The sequence below is a fragment of the Malaclemys terrapin genome, chromosome 12 (assembly GCF_027887155.1).
Source record: "Malaclemys terrapin pileata isolate rMalTer1 chromosome 12, rMalTer1.hap1, whole genome shotgun sequence".
In the NCBI taxonomy this organism is placed as follows: Eukaryota; Metazoa; Chordata; order Testudines; family Emydidae; genus Malaclemys; species Malaclemys terrapin.
The window spans coordinates 41,751,299-41,768,768 of NC_071516.1; the positions used below are offsets into that span (position 1 = coordinate 41,751,299).

General features: G+C 44.1%; 1 protein-coding gene across 1 annotated transcript; it reads left to right on the plus strand.

The window, feature by feature from the left end:
- Positions 1-13,598: 13,598 nt before the first annotated feature.
- LOC128845894 (olfactory receptor 4N2-like) lies at positions 13,599-14,534 on the plus strand. Its single transcript, XM_054044957.1, has one exon. The coding sequence runs from the start codon at positions 13,599-13,601 to the stop codon at positions 14,532-14,534; it is 936 nt and encodes a 311-aa protein (XP_053900932.1).
- The last annotated feature ends 2,936 nt before the right edge of the window (positions 14,535-17,470 follow it).

The window sequence follows — 17,470 nt, forward strand, 5'->3', positions numbered from 1 at the left end:
CCAGTGTATGCTCAGATATTACACTCCCACAATACCCTGTAACACTTTAGCTCTATCCCTTATCTTTTTGAATTACAATAAAAGCCCCATCTGACAGGACTTCTGGGCTCTATTCATTGTTGCCTTTGAATCTCTGTGTGACCATCTCATTGTGAGAAATGTGTGTGACCATTTGTTTGTGGGAAATGCAACACAGTGTCAAAAAGTCAAACCCAAAATTCTATCTCAGGCTAACAAACAAGACTATATATTAACAATAGGTATGATGTTAGCTATTCCCCAGTCAGCTGGATTTATTTAGACAGATTTTTTTTAAAGTATAGACAGATTGTGATGCTGTCTAAACAGTTTGCCAACTCTGTGATGGAGACAGACCAACAGGGCAATTCACTTGCGTAAGATTATCAAAGAAATAGTAAGTTGGCTAGTAGACATAGCTCCATTCATTTTTCTTGCTTGAACTCAATGGAGATGTTAATTGTATTGTTTTTATCTGCCTGTATCTTGGATTAAATTAGCCTTAGATCAAAGACGTGTAAAGATAAAAATCTATTTGATGTATACAGTGCATGAAACTCATGAACGTTACCTGTAATATTGTCACTCATCTATCCCTATTGTAATGATGGCTGAAAATTACATTAGGTAAATCACTACACCTAAGTTACTCGTATATTCATAGGAGGTAAAATGTTATCTTCAAAGAGTGGGTCGTTGTGTGTTCAACAGTGAAAGCTGACAGACTCGTGCTGGGTTAACACTTGTCAGTTTGTTTTCAACTATAAGAAGCAGCCTTGGGAACCATCTTTTTTCTCTCTGGACCAATGAATTCTAACAGGAGAGAATTCTGAGCAATTGGAGCCATTCTAGGTAACCCTGAGAGAAATATGGAAAACCATCAGATTACTACACCTCTGCTATCATTTGGCTTATTAACTCTTACTCACCTGTAATGTATGTTACCTGCTTTATCCTCTCAATACACTCTTTCTCTCTTTTCTTATATAATAAATCTTTAGTTAGTTTACTATAGGATTGGCTACAGTGTTGTCTTTGATGAGATCCTGAATGTCCCTTGACCTGGGACCAGTGACTGACCCTTTGGAGCTGGAAGTAACCTAATGTGAGGTGATTTTTGGTTTTAATAACCTTTCATCACAGACATCTGGCTTGTCTGGGTGGTATTATAGGCTGGAGTGTCTAAGGCAGGGGTCTCAAACTCAATTTACCTTAGGGCCAGTGCCAGTCCTCAAATCCTCCCAGCGGGCCAATAATGTCACTGAAGATGATGTTCACACCACCTCCCAGCCCATTTCCCACCCTTTCCCCTCACTCCTTTGGCCTCATGCCATCCCAGCTGACTCTGCCCTGTGACTAGTGATGCTGGCTCCATGGCTGACTCTGCCCAGCAACTAGTGATGGTATCTCTGTTCCTCTCCCCCAGGGAAGAGGAGCTGCAGGGGACGGTGCCTGTAGCAGACAGTCAGCAGCGTGGCTGCATGGAACTCTCCTCTGTGGCTCTGCTGGCAACAGCAGAGATAGGGAACCACTTGCAGGGAGCAGAGCTGCCCAAGGTGAATGACACATTCCTGCATGCAACCCCTGGGAGGGTCCCAGGAGCAGCAGGATGGAGCAACATTGGGGGGAGTGGCATGTTAATCTCTCCTCCCGCCCCCTCCCACCCCCCATAGCTGGCAGCCATGAGGGCCGGATGAAAGAACTTTTTAAAAAGTTTCCGGGGGCCACAGTGGGGAGGTTCTTGGACCACAGATGGCCTGCGGACCAGAACTTTGAGACCCCTGGTCTAAAGGGACTGTCTGTGGCTCCATTTTAAGCTAGTATAGTGATCCAGGAGCACACATTTATTGATCATTTGGTTACATCTTATTATAGACTATACCAGCAGTGTTAGGGTTACCATACGTCCTTATTTTCCCGGACATATCCAGCTTTTTAGTTCTTTAATTGCCATCGGGGAGAATTTGTTTAATATCTAAAAACGTCCAGGAAAATATAAATGTATGGCAATACTAAATCCGAAGTCCGGGGCTGACAGCGCTTCCTGTGGCTGCTCCCAGTCCCCGCCCATGGGCAGGAGCCTGCAGTGTGTGGAGGGGGTCTCCATGTGTTGCACCGGCTCCCACCTGCCCAATCAGAGCTGCGGGGGCAGGGCTTGCAGGCACCCACAGCGTGCAGAGAGCCCTCCGCCCCCCCAACCCAACCCAACTCTAGGAGCCAGAGGGACCTGCCGAATGCTTCCTGGGAGCCACCCCAGGTAAGCACCACCAGGATTCCCCAGCTCGCCCCCCAGCAGATCCCTCTGGCTCTTAGGGTTGGGTACGGTCAAGGGGGTGGAGGGCTCTCTGCACGCTGCCGGCACCTGCAAGCCCCACTCTGTGGCTCCGGCAACTCCCATTGGTGCTTTTCCTGGCCAATGGGAGCCACAGAGCTCATGCTTGTGGCGGGCACAGCACGTGGAGACCCCTCGGCTGCCCCTGATCTTAGGAGCCAGTGGGACCTGCGGAAGGAAGGGTGAGTAGGAGAGTGGGGCGGGGTGAATAGGCAAGCGGTGAGCAGCGGGGGTTGAGTAGGTGAGCGGGGGCAGGTGAAAAGGCCAGCGGCGGGCAGAGGGCAGGGGTTTGGAGGGAAGAAGTGGTGAGCCAGTGGCAGGCGGGGGTTCTTGGGATAGGCATGGGGATTTCTGGCAGGGGAGTGAGGAGGTGAGTGGCAGGTGAGAGGAGGTGAGCGGTGGGTGGGGGACTGAGGAGGGATGCAGCAAGCCAGTGTCGGGTCAGGAGGTGAGGAGGGGTGCGGTGGTGGGGCCAAGTGGGGAGGGGGCAGGACTTGGAGCAGAGTCGGGGTGGAGCATGGGAGGAGTGGGGGTGGACTGTGGGCAGGGCCAACACCCCTGTGGAGTGTCCTCTTTTTTGAATATTCAAATATGGTAACCCTAACCAGTGTAGGGGTGTCTGCCCAGTTTTTTGATTGTCTGACCTGAGATTGGCCCTCTCAGCTGTGACCCATACCAGATACCATGACACAGATTTATTAAAAATTGATGGCTACCAGACTAGCAATCTCATGTGCCAGTTCTTTTAGTATTGTGGGATGGAAATGATCCGTTCTGCCCAATTTCTATGCATTAAGCTCTTGATGTTAGTCAAATTAGAGGATTGGGCCAAAAGAAATCTGATGAGGTTCAACAAGGACAAGTGCAGAGTCCTGCACTTAGGATGGAAGAATCTCATGCACTGCTACAGACTAGGGACTGAATGTCTAGGCAACAGTTTGGAAGAAAAGGACCTAGGGGTTACAGTGGATGAGAAGCTGGATAAGAGTCAACAGTGTGCCCTTGTTGCCAAGATGGCTAACAGCATTTTGGGCTGTATAAGTAGGAGTATTGCCAGCAGATCAAGGGACGTGATCGTTCCCCTCTATTCGACATTGGTGAGGTCTCATCTGGAGTACTGTGTCCAGTTTTGGACCCCACACTACAAGAAGGATATGGAAAAATTGGAAAGAGTCCAGCGGAGGGCAACAAAAATGATTAGGGGGCTGGAGCACATGATTTATGAGGAGAGGCTGAGGGGACTGGGATTATTTAGTCTGCAGAAGAGAAGAACGAGGGGAGATTTGATAGCTGCTTTCAACTACCTGAAAGGGGGTTCCAAAGAGGATAGATCTAGACTGTTCTCAGTGGTAGCAATGACAAAAGAAGGAATAATAGTCTCAAGTTGCAGTGGGGGAGGTTTAGGTTGGATATTAGGGAAAACTTTTTCACTAGGAGTGTGGTGAAGCACTGGAATGGGTTACCTAGGGAGGTGGTGGACTCTCCTTCCTTAGAGGTTTTTATGGTCAGGCTTGACAAAGCCCTGGCTGGGATGATTTAGTTGGGGATTGGTCCTGTTTGAGCAAGGGGTTGGACTAGATGACCTCCTGAGGTCCCTTCCAACTCTGATATTCTATGATTCTATGTTTTTCTTCCCCCTCAGATGTATCATTTACATTTCTAGACACTGGTTTCTATTAGCCGTATTGCCTTGATGAACAGTTACCATGTTATCAGCCTTACTGAGAACCTGAGGCAAAGTATTCATTTAGGTTGTGGGACATAGCTAGAATATCTTTAATCTCCTTCCCATCCACACTCCATAGCAGCCCAAACTCAACCTTTCTTATTCTCTTTTTATTTATATAACTCAAAAAAACCTTATTTCTTTTAATTTCCTAACTAGAGGGTCCAGATGGTTAGAGCAGTGTGGACTGGGAGTTATATACCCATCCCTGGGGAGGGGATTGGGATCTACAGGTCTAGCACGGGGATGATGGGAAGCAGGATTCCTGGGCTCCATCCCAGTTCTGGGGTGTATAAGGGCCTAGTGGTTAGAGTGGAGGACTGGGTTCTGTTCCCAGCTCTCAAAGGGGAGTGATCTCCAGTGGTTAGTGTGAGGTGCACTGGGAGTCAGGACTTCCAGGATCTATTCATTGTTGCCTTTAAATACCTGTGTGACCATGAACAAATCACTTCTGTGTCTCTTTATGCCTCAGTTTCCCCATCTATAAAATGGGGGTGGTCAGTGTGATGGGTTGGATCACAGAAACCCCCTTAGGAGCTGCCACCTGATGTGCCAAGACTACTTCTACTCCTCCTTTCCCTCTGCCAGCCTGGGAATCCAGCACCCTCTCTTGCTGATCCAGACACACCCATCTGCTCCAACCCAGACCCAGGGTCTGAATTACTTGCCCCAAAGCTGCAGATTTACCTGAAAGCAGCTAACAGAAGTGTTCCTGTCTTTAACACTCAGATGCCCAACTCCCAATGGGGTCTAAACCCAAATAAATCTGTTTTACCCTGTATAAAGCTTATGCAGGGTAAACTCATAAATTGTTGTCTAATCAAACTGAATACAGATAATCTCACCAGTTCCAACATGCTCCCTTTTACAGACTGTCAAGGCTGCTTCCCCACTCTGAACTTTAGGGTATAAATGTGGGGGCCTGCATGAAAACTTCTAAGCTTAACTACCAGCTTAGATCTGGTCCACTGCCACCACTCCCAAAGTGCTAATTCCCTTCCCTGGGTAGCCTTGAGAGACTCTTCACCAATTCCCTGGTGAATACAGATCCAAACCCCTTGGATCTTACAACAAGGAGAAATTAACCATCCCCCTCCTTTCTCCCACCAACTCCTGGTGGATCAAGATCTAACCCCCTTGGATCTAAAAACAAGGAAAAATCAATCAGGTTCTTAAAAAGAAGATTTTATAGTACTGTACACAGGAGGGTTATTACCCTTCCCATTATAGTTATGACACAGACTAATCTCCTTTTAGCCTGGGTCCAGCAATCACTCGTACCTCTTGCAGTCTCTGCCCTTCGTTCCAGTTTCTTTCAGTATTCTGGGGGTGGGGTGGGGTGGGATGGGGTGGAGAGGCTTTCTCTTTAGCCAGCTGAAGACAAAATGGTGAGGTCTCCCAAGGGTTTAAATAGACTTTCTCTTCTGGGTAAAAAGAACAGGAGTACTTGTGGCACCTTAGAGACTAACAAATTTATTAGAGCATAAGCTTTTGTGGGCTACAGCCCACTTCTTCGGATGCATATAGAATGGAACATATATTGAGGATATATATAAACACACATACAGAGAGCATGAACAGGTGGGAGTTGTCTTACCAACTCTGAGAGGCCAATTAAGTAAGAGAAAAAAAACATCTGAAGTGATAATCAAGATAACCCAGTACAGACAGTTTGAAAAAGTTAAAACTTAGAAAAGTTAGATGCCTGCAAGTCACCAGGGCCTGATGAAATGCATCCTAGAATACTCAAGGAGCTAATAGAGGAGGTATCTGAGCCTCTAGCTTTTATCTTTGGAAAATCATGGGAGACAGGAGAGATTCCAGAAGACTGGAAAAGGGCAAATATAGTGCCCATCTATAAAAAGGGAAATAAAAACAATCCAGGAAACTACAGACCAGTTAGTTTAACTTCTGTGCCAGGGAAGATAATGGAGCAAGTAATTAAGGAAATCATCTGCAAACACTTGGAAGGTGGTAAGGTGATAGGGAACAGCCAGCATGGATGTGTAAAGAACAAATCATGTCAAACCAATCTGATAGCTTTCTTCGATAGGATAACGAGTCTTGTGGATAAGGGAGAAGCTGTGGATGTGGTATACCTAGACTTTAGTAAGGCATTTGATATGGTCTCGCATGATATTCTTATTAATAAACTAGGCAAATACAATTTAGATGGGGCTACTATAAGGTGGGTGCATAACTGGCTGGATAACCATACTCAGAGAGTTGTTATTAATGGTTCCCAATCCTGCTGGAAAGGCATAATGAGTGGGGGTACCGCAGGGGTCTGTTTTGGGACCGGCTCTGTTCAATATCTTCATTAACGACTTAGATATAGACATAGAAAGTACACTTATTAAGTTTGCGGATGATACCAAACTGGGAGGGATTGCAACCGCTTTAGAGGACAGGGTCATAATTCAAAATGATCTGGACAAATTGGAGAAATGGTCTGAGTTAAACAGGTTGAAGTTTAACAAAGACAAATGCAAAGTGCTCCACTTAGGGAAAAAAAATCAGTTTCACACATACAGAATGGGAAGAGACTGTCTAGGAAGGAGTACGGCAGAAAGGGACCTAGGGGTTATAGTGGACCACAAGGTAAATATGAGTCAACAGTGTGATGCTGTTGCAAAAAAAGCAAACATGATTTTGGGATGTATTAACAGGTGTGTTGTGAGCAAAACATGAGAAGTCATTCTTCCGCTCTACTCTGCTCTGGTTAGGCCTCAGCTGGAGTATTGTGTCCAGTTCTGGGCACTGCATTTCAAGAAAGATGTGGAGAAATTGGAAAGGGTCCAGAGAAGAGCAACAAGAATGAATAAAGGCCTAGAGAACATGACCTACGAAGGAAGGCTGAAAGAATTGGGTTTGTTTAGTTTGGAAAAGAGAAGACTGAGAGGGGACATGATAGCAGTTTTCAGGTATCTAAAAGGGTGTCATAAGGAGGCAGGAGAAAACTTGTTCACCTTAGCCTCTAAGGATAGAACAAGAAGCAATGGGCTTAAACTGCAGCAAGGGAGGTCTAGGTTGGACATTAGGAAAAAGTTCCTAACTGTCAGGGTGGCTAAACACTGGAATAAATTGCCTAGGGAGGTTGTGGAATCTCCATCTCTGGAGATATTTAAGAGTAGGTTAGATAAATGTCTATCAGGGATGCTCTAGATAGTATTTGGTCCTTCCATGCGGGCAGGAGACTGGACTTGATGACCTCTCGAGGTCCCTTCCAGTCCTAGAATCTATGAATCTATGACTCTATGAGAAGTGTGAGAATACTTACAAGGTTAGATAGATTCAATGTTTGTAATGGCTCAGCCATTCCCAGTCCTTATTCAATCCTAAATTGATTTTATCTAGTTTGCATATCTGGGTAGACACCCCTCCCTCCCCCTGTGTAGAATCCAGTGACAAAATGGAGATTTGGAATCACATGGGCAAGTCACAAGTCATATGCCCAGTCATGACTCAGGACTTGCAGGTATCAGAGTAACAGCCGTGTTAGTCTGTATCCGCAAAAAGAAGAACAGGAGTACTTGTGGCACCTTAGAGACTAACAAATTTATTAGAGCATAAGCTTTCGTGGACTACAGCCCACTTCTTCGGATGCCATTACCCACACGCTACCTTGAACGTCCTCAGGTAGACTTCTTATGTGGATTGGAGTCTTCCAAGCTCTTTTGTCTGTTAAGTACTTCCTGACCGAGCACTTAACTTGCACATTCCTTTCCCAAGAAGTGACCAAATATCCTAACTAAGGCTACTAAAAAATCAAGCAAGTATACAGCCAATGTTCATACCTTTGAACACACAAATGGTACCTGCATATAACTATGATGAACATAACCAGTAGATGATAACCTTTACGTAGATATGTTACATGGCATATGTAGCAAAATCTTATTTCAGTTATATCATACATACATTTATAAGCACACACCCCCATAAAGCCTTATGGGGTACACTATCACAGTCGGACTCACATCATCCCCCTTTTTTAGAGGTCTTCGGATCTTTGGATTCATACACTGAAGCACTGTGACTGGCATCACACCTGCTGTGAGAGAGATTGTTCTACAGTAACCCCCATAGACTGTCCATCACTGCCCCTTCTCTCCTGCCAAGCGACTGTCTGGCACCTCCCCCAGCTGCTTCCGCACCCCTTAGGGACTGGATCTGTGCTACCTATAACAAAGGCCCTTGACTCTGAGCTAGGCATCTTGTCCCCTGACTCCCCACAATCACATGGACAGCACTCCCAGCACCTCACTAGGAGGTGGCTGAGCAGAGGTGGGCACTTGCTGAGACATCTTCCTTACATCCCTGCTCCTCTGAAGGTGGGTGAGAGGGCCAGAGTCCTGTTTTGCTATGTGCCATGTGTTGGAGTGAACTGAGTGCCGGGAGGCAGATGCCCTTGGTTCATGGCATAGCTGCATTCACATTAACATCAGCCTGGCCCTGCCTGCCAAGGCAGGAAAGGGAGCATATTCACTTCTCAGCTGAGGCTGACAACTGAGGTGGTGCTTTCAGTGTCATGGGGGCAGCTGGGTATTGGATGGAGATGCACCATAACCTCATCATACAGCCACTGCTGGCACAGCTGGGATCCCATCCAGGGACCTCCAGGTAAGTTGCTCTCTGCCCCGCTTGGCCAACCTGTCTGAGCAAAGGAGACAGAAGCTCCTTTACAGGGAGGAAACCCAAGCTCATGTACTCTTCCTTCCTTCCTTCTGTCTGCAGTTAGGTGCTTCCTTTCCACCTTAAATCTTCTTTTCATTTCCCTTCCCTTCCCTTCCCTTCCCTTCCCTCCCCTTTCTTTCTTTCTTTCTTTCTTTCTTTCTTTCTTTCTTTCTTTCTTTCTTTCTTTCTTTCTTGAAATTGTTAACATTGCTGATTTCAATTCCATTTTTGATTTTCTGTCATGAAAATTGAAACAACAAATGTGCTGAATGATACTTTGAAATGGCATGTTTCATTTTGAATCCACATTTTCAGCCAGCAGTTGATTCCAAATGAAATCTCTTGATTTCCATTGATACTCCCTTAAACACACACACAAATCCTTCAACAAATCTGCACGATTGCGTCAACATTTCAACTTTGTATTGTGATAGGAAATGTTGAAATGTTTTGTTTTGACCTTTCTGAATTGAAAACTTTCTGAGCTTTTCCTTTTCAATTTTCATCCCAATTCATGATGGAAGCTATTGTTGACATTTTGGAATTTTCCATGGGATGGAAATCCCATTTTCTGAGCAGCTCTACATCTGGGTTTTTCTTCTGTGTCCTAGACAATCACCAGGCAGCACTAGGGCCTGGCTGAACAGCTGAGAGATAAGAGGAATTTCATTGATTTTAAACACTGGGAACAACAGCTCTGAGCAGAGAGTATTATACTCTTGTCCATCCTGTGCACTGAATAAAGCAGGAAAATATAGTTTGTGATCATGTAATTACAGTGTATCATAATATCAATGCCTAAGAATTGTTTGCAGTATTGTTATAGTTGTATTAGTCCAAGGAGCTGAAGAAGAGCTCTGTGTAGCTTGAAAGCTTGTCTCTTTGAGCAACAGAAGTTAGTCCAATAAAAGTTATCAGCTCACCCACCTTGCCTTTCTAATGCAGAGAGGACAGGACAGAAGGAACCACACTATATTTTTATTACGAAATTAGAAAGATGCAAAATTAACATGACAAATTAAATGATTTAAAAACTGTCTAGGTCTCAAAGGGTATGTCTAAATTGCAATCAGATATCCCAATTGCAGTGTAGCAATACCCAAACTGTATGCAAACGGGGAATCATTATTGAGAGGGTGTGATTCTACACCAGGAGTGTAGTTTGGAGAAGACAGGGGGAGCATTGCCCCCCCCAACTGCAAGCCTTGGGCATACACAGAATCACCCACCCCCGACATGGTCCGATTGGAAATCAAACTACGCCTATGGGTCCCACAGGGATCCGTTTTTGGCCCTACATTTTGGCCCTGGGTTGCTTGGTAAACTGGGCAAAAGCAAACAATACACATTTTAATACAGCTAAATGTAAATGCACACATCTAGGAACAAAGAATGTATGCCATACTCACAGGATGGGGGCCTCTATCCTGGGAAGCAGTGACTTAGAAAAAAAGATTTGGAGGGGTCATGGTGGATAATCAGCTGAACATGAGTTCCCAGTGCAACACTGTGGGGGGGGCGGGGGGGAAGAGCTATTGCTATCCTGAAATGCTTAAACATGGGAACCTAGAGCAGGAGAGGAGAGGTTATATAACCTGTGAATTTGGCAAGGGTGCTACTGCTGCTGGAATCTTGTCTCCAGTTCATGTCCACAATTCAAGGAGGATGTTGCTATATTAAAGAGGATTGAAGGAAGAGCCACGAGAATGATTAAAGGATTAGAAAACCTGCCTTATAGTGATAGATTTAAGGAGCTCAAGCTGTTTAGTTTAATAAAGAGAAGGGCAAGGGAAAACTTGATCTCAGTCTATAAGTACCTACACTGGGAACAAATATTTCACAATTGGCTCTTCAAACGCACAGACAAAGGTATGATAACACAATGCAATGGCTGGAAGTTGAAATTAGACAAATTCAGACTGGAAATAAGGTGTAGGGTTTTTTAACAATTAGGGCAATTAACTATTGGAACAATTTATCAAGGGTCATGGTGGATTTGCCATCTCTGGAAATTTTAAAATCAAGATTGGATTTTTTTTGTTTTTTAGGGTTTCTGAAAGATATGTTCTAGCTCAAAGAGGGACTATTTTGAGGCTATTCTCTGGCCTGTGTTACACAGGAGGTCAGACTAGATGATCAGAATGGTCCCTTTTTGACTTGGAATCTATGAATCAATAAATGAGTAAGAAATGTTACATGAGCAACCTACATTCTGGCATTTCTGAAATTTTAAGTGCTTGGCTTTAAAACACAAAGAATTTTCTTTTAGCAAAGAATGTTATTCTATATAATTGTAAATATATCTTTTAAATGACTAGAGCTGATCAGACTTTTTTCTGTTCTTTTTGTTTGTTTCTTTGTTTTTGTTTGTTTTTGTTTTTGGCGGGGGGTGAAAACTTGAGGTTTTTGTCAAGAAACAAAAGATTTTTTTTTCTTTTTGGCCAATTCAAACACAAACAGTCACTAACAAACCAAAAAACGGCCAAAAACTGCTAAAAAGAACCACAGACAAAAATATCAGAAACTTGAAATATTTTTGGTTTCCAGTTTTCTAGCCTAATTTTAAAAAAAAATATTGGAAAGAAAACCCTTCCCACATTAAAAAAAAAATCAGAAACCCAATTATCTCTCTAAAAAAAAGAGAGATTTGATGACTAATTTTCAACCAGTCTTAAAAGTGACAGATTATGAAACTTAAAAAGTCGCCTACAATGAAATCACCAAAGGTGAATGATTTTGCTAATCTCAAAAATCAGTAATTTTTTTTCTGGAGGGTGCCCCCCCCCCCCCCAAATCCATACACCTTCTACATTTCAAATTTTAGAAGGGGCCAATTTGTAATCACTCAATTTACAATCTGGACTAGAAAATGAGAGAATCTGAAAATTCAGTCTTTATTTATCAATTACATGCTGTGTATTTGGGGAGATTACGCTATATTCTTCACACAGTGCAAAACTCCATGTTTTAAGTTTCAGAGTAACAGCCGTGTTAGTCTGTATCCGCAAAAAGAAGAACAGGAGTACTTGTGGCACCTTAGAGACTAACAAATTTATTAGAGCATAAGCTTTTGTGGACTACAGCCCACTTCTCCGGATGCAAATATAAAGGTGCCACAAGTACTCCTGTTCTTCTTTTCATGTTTTAAGTGAAAATCTGAATGCTACCATGAGTATAGATAGGGTGACCAGATATAGTGATTTTACAGGGACAGTCCCGATTTTGGGGTCTTTTTCTTATATAGGCTCCTATTACCCCCCACCCCCTGTCCCAATTTTTCACACTTGCTGTCTGGTCACCCTAAGTATAGATGTTCTACCACCAACTCCATAAGTCTATTTATACATTCAATGCCAGATCCCCAGCTGGCATCAATTGGCAGTAGCACCATTGAAGTCAATGGGTCAGATTCACCCCTGGTGTGAATTGGCAGCACTCCATTCAGTTAAGTGTGACCATCTATATTGCAGATCTGCATATGGGTAAGCCAGTAGACCTTGCAGCCATGCACCTGCAAGCACAGTCTATCCCTTGGTGTGTAAGTTACCTCAGTGGAGGCTCCATTCTCCTCCCATTCTCAGAATGAAGAGGGGTAACTAGTGGTGTTCCCCAAGGGTCTGTCCTAGGACCAATCCTATTCAACTTATTCATAAATGATCTGGAGAAAGGGGTAAAAAGTGAGGTGGTGACGTTTGCAGATGATATTAAACTGCTCAAGATAGTTAGAACCAAAGCAGACTGTGAAGAACTTCAAAAAGATCTCACAAAATTAAGTGATTGGGCAACAAAATGGCAAATGAAATGTAATGTGGATAAATGTGAAGTAATGCACATTGGAAAAAATAACCCCAACTATACATACAATATGATGGGGGCAAATTTAGCTACAACAAATCAGGAAAAAGATCTTGGAGTCATCATGGATAGTTCTCTGAAGACGTCCACGCAGTGTGCAGCGGCAGTCAAAAAAGCAAACAGGATGTTAGGAATCATTAAAAAGGGGATAAAGAATAAGACTGAGAATATATTATTGCCCTTATATAAATTGATGGTACGCCCACATCTTGAATACTGCATACAGATGTGGTCTCCTCATCTCAAAAAAGATATACTGGCACTAGAAAAGGTTCAGAGAAGGGCAACTAAAATGATTACTCATATGGAACGGGTCCCATATGAGGAGAGATTAAAGATGCTAGGACTTTTCAGCTTGGAAAAGAGGAGACTAAGGGAGAATATGATAAAGGAATATAAAGTCACGAGTGGTGTGGAAAAAGTGGATAAGGAAAAGTTATTTACTTATTCCCATAATACAAGAACTAGGGGCCACCAAATGAAATTAATGGGCAGCAGGTTTAAAACAAATAAAGGGAAGTTCTTCTTCACACAGCGCACAGTCAACTTGTGGAACTCCTTGCCTGAGGAGGTTGTGAAGGCTAGGACTATAACAGAGTTTAAAAGAGAACTGAATAAATTCATGGAGGTTAAGTCCATTAATGGCTATTAGACAGGCTGGATAAGGAATGGTGTCCCTAGCCTCTGTTTGGAGCTGGATGGCAGGAGAGAGATCACTTAATCTGTTAGGTTCACTCCCTCTGGGGCAGCTGGCATTGGCCACTGTAGGGAGACAGGATACTGGGCTAGATGGATCTTTGGTCTGACCCAGTACGGCTGTTCTTATGTTCTTATGTTCTAATGTTCCTTCCCCATAATGAGGCTCCTCCTTGCCTGGCCCAAATGTCTCGGCTCAGCGCACTGTGCTATTGCATGCTCATTCACAGTGGCCGCTATAATCTCCTCCTCTCTCTCCATCCTGTGTGTGCTACAGGGATCCACACTGATGGGATGGAGCATGGGAATCTCACACGGGTGACGGAATTCATGCTGCTGGGGCTACCCCAGGCCCACAAGCTCCAGCTCTTTCTCTTCTTCCTCTTTCTGCTCTTCTACATAGTCATCCTCCCAGGCAATGTCCTCATCATCCTCACCATCCGGAGTGACCCCCACCTGGGCTCCCCCATGTACTTCCTGCTGGCCAACCTGGCCTTCCTGGACATTTGCTACTGCTCTGTTACCCCCCCAAAGATGCTAGTTGACTTCTTCTCCCGCCACAAGGCCATATCCTACAGGGGCTGCATGGCCCAGATCTTCTTCATCCACTTCCTGGGGGCAGCTGAGATCTTCCTGCTGATGATTATGGCCTATGATCGTTATGTGGCCATCTGTAAACCTCTGCACTATGCCAGCATTGTGAGCAGGGGGGTCTGCTGTGCCCTGGTGGGGGCTGCCTGGATGGGGGGCTTCATGCACTCCATAGTCCAGGTGGCTCTGACCATCAGGTTGCCCTTCTGCGGCCCCAATGAGCTGGATAACTTCTTCTGCGATGTGCCCCAGGTGATCAAGCTGGCCTGCACCGACACCTACGTGATGGAGATGCTGATGTTCTCCAACAGCGGCTTGGTCACCTTGGTGTGCTTTGTCCTCCTCCTCATCTCCTACACCATTCTGCTGGTCAAGCTCAGGATTCAGTCCCTCTGCAAGAAGAACAAAGCGGCCTCCACCTGTGTCACCCACATCATCGTGGTCATCATCATGTTCGTCCCAGCCCTCTACATCTATGCCCGCCCCTTCCGCAGCTTCCCCCAGGACAAGGTGGTGTCCGTGTTCCACACCGTGGTCTTCCCACTACTGAACCCCATGATCTACACACTCAGGAACAAGGAGATCATCTGCTCCATGAAGAGACTGATGATCAGATACAGCTATTGGGGTGGGAAGTAAATGGAAGCCAGAATAAAGAAGTTTCAAACTGTGATATACATTTCTATGTGCGGGGCTCCATTTTGCTTTTAGATACACTGGAGAAACTCTGTAGTTATGCTGTAGTATCTATTGAGCAACTTGAATCTGTTAAATAACTTTATAGTAAATCTGTAGTATCTATGGAATATGTCTGTAGTATATATTGAAATCCCTGTACAGTTTGTTGAGTAATTAGTAAATCTGTAGCATCTATATAGTAACTGGCATGAGTAGGTCTACAGTAGCTGTGGAGGGAGCCTGTGGTTAAATGCAGTCACTCTATAGAGTGTATGGATTTACTCCGTACTTTCTATGGACTAACTATATCATGAATGTATAATATCAATAGAGGATCTGTGGAATATCTATGGAGTAACTCCGGAGTTTACACTGCTATAACTGAGAGAATAAATTAGCTCATTCTATTTTATATCTGAATATGGTGCCAGTCCTGGTTAATAATACTTAATACTCAGGAGATGATCATCACTTGTATTAGTTGTGTTAAAACATGGAAGGAATTTTGGTCATGGGTCAATTGTCTAGAGCTAAATTCATGCCACTTAAAGCCTGCAGGGTTAATTATTGTCTTTATTTATATTTCACAAAAACAGTGAGGAGTCCGGTGGCACCTTAAAGACTAACAGATTTATTTGAGCATAAGCTTTTGTGGGTAAAAAACCCACTTCTTCAGGTGCACGGAGTGAAAATTACAGATACAGGCAAAAATGTATATTGGCACATGAAGAAAAGGGGTGTTACCTTACAAGTAGAGAACCAATGTTGAAGGCCAATTTAGTCAGAGTGGATGTTGTCCACTCCCAATAATTGATGAGGAGGTGTCAATACCAAGAGAGGGAAAATTGCTTTTGTAGTGAGCCAGCCACTCCCAGTCCCTATTCAAGCCCAAATTGATGGTGTTAAGTTTGCAAAAGGATTGTAGCTCAGCAGTTTCTCCTTGAAGTCTGTTTTTGAAGTTATTTTGTTGAAGAATGGCTACTTTTAAATCTGTTGTTGAGTGGCCAGGAAGATTGAAGTGTTCTCCTACTGACATTTGTAGGTTACCATTCCTGATGTCTGATTTGTGTCCATTTATCCTTTTACATTTATCCTTTTACATACATTTGGCCAATGTACATGGCAGAGGGGCATTGCTGGCACATGATGACATATATCACATTAGTAGATATGCAGGTGAATGAGCCCCTGATGATGTGGCTGGTGTGGTTGGGTCCTATGATGGTGTCGCTAGAGTAGATATAGGGACAGAGAAGGCAATGGGTTTTGTTACAGGATTGGTTCCTGGGTTAGTGTTTCAGTGGCGTGGTGTGTAGTTGCTGGTGAGTATTTGCTTCAGGTTGGGCGGCTGTCTGTAAGCGAGGATTGGCCTGCCTCCCAAGGCCTGTAAGATTGAGGGATCATTTTCCAGGATAGGTTGTAGATCGTTGATGATGTGCTGGAGAGGTTTTAGCTTGGGGCTGTAAGTGATGGCCAGTGGTGTTCTGTTATTTTCCTTGTTGGGCCTATCCTGTAGTAGGTGACTTCTGGGTGTCATCAGACGGCCACCAGTGTGGTGCTCTGCTCTGTTCAATGTTGATATCAGTCAGCTGCCTGCGTGTGTTCCCTCTATGTGCTACCCTGGCTCTGCAGGTCGTTGGCACAGCAGACCTTGAGAGAACCCCCAATAACCACAGACTCCGATGAAGTACGAAGGCACCCGGGCCAGGTTTATTGTCAAAGAGAAACACAGTCTCTAGCTCCCCGGATTAGATATCCAAGGTTCTGCTAACTAGTACATATGTGCTCCCTGGCAATGGACCGGCTCAGTCAGTGGCGGGACTTTCCACTGCCCCTAGGCCAGACAAAGACACCGCCCCAGGGATGAATTCTTATACACAGGTACAAACAAGTTACACATCACTCCTGACGTATTGAGGTGCAACCCTTCTACGTAGCAAGGTCCAACCCCTCTATGCAATAAGGTGCTGCCTCTCATCTTGTACATGTTGGTTCGAACAAAACAACTCTATCCATCATATTACCCTTTGGACCCTGTCTTTAGGATGGGTCAGCCTTTTCCTTGTTATCAGTGTGGAATGTGCAAGTATCAGAGTGTTCTGGTACCATATGTTTATATCTCTAGTAACCAATACATTGTAGGTATATGTTTATGCAACATCAGCCCTTTCCTTGCAAGCTTCTGTAAACAGGACCTGCCTCTGGCTCACAGCTTAACTTTGCTTTATGTTAGCAAAGTCTTGACCACTACTTTAGTTCAGGCATTAGGCCTCATACCGGGCCTCTGATACCAAGGTTTACATCTCAGGGCCTCATTCCGGGCCTCCTCTTACTGCATTCCCCCACTTTTTGTCTTTTTATGGGGAGGATGTTTACCCATCATCCCGGAAAAGCATAATGTATGGACTAAAGATAACACAGTGGACTAAACACTGTTTTGTGGTTATCTTATTTTACCATTCATTCACTCATGCCCCATCTGTCTTTTTAGTCTGCACATTCCCACGTATGATTGATAGACAGATTTTATTTTCCAATTATTTTTTTAGTCCCTTATGATGGGCCTGGGAATGTTAGTCCCAGGACCTTAAGTAGGGGTGCGGGGTCTGTGAACGGTATGAGATGGCCTGTCTTTTTATTTCACTGAGGGCTTCATAAGGATAAAATAAATATCCCAAATATCTAAATATCTGAATATATGGATATAAGTAAGGTAATATATATATATGATATATATGTGATATAAGTAAGGGCACATATGTAAGCTATACATCTGACTGTTTGTTGGTTATGGAAGGGATGTATATATGTTGTATCACAGTGCGGGTTATTAAGGGATGAATATGCATTTTGACACACACATGCCTCAACTCCTCACTCCCTAAAATGATTATTTG

Coding starts and splice junctions, on each gene's coding strand:
- LOC128845894 (XM_054044957.1), top strand. CDS start 13,599: ATGGAGCATGGGAATCTCACACGGGTGACGGAATTCATGCTGCTGGGG.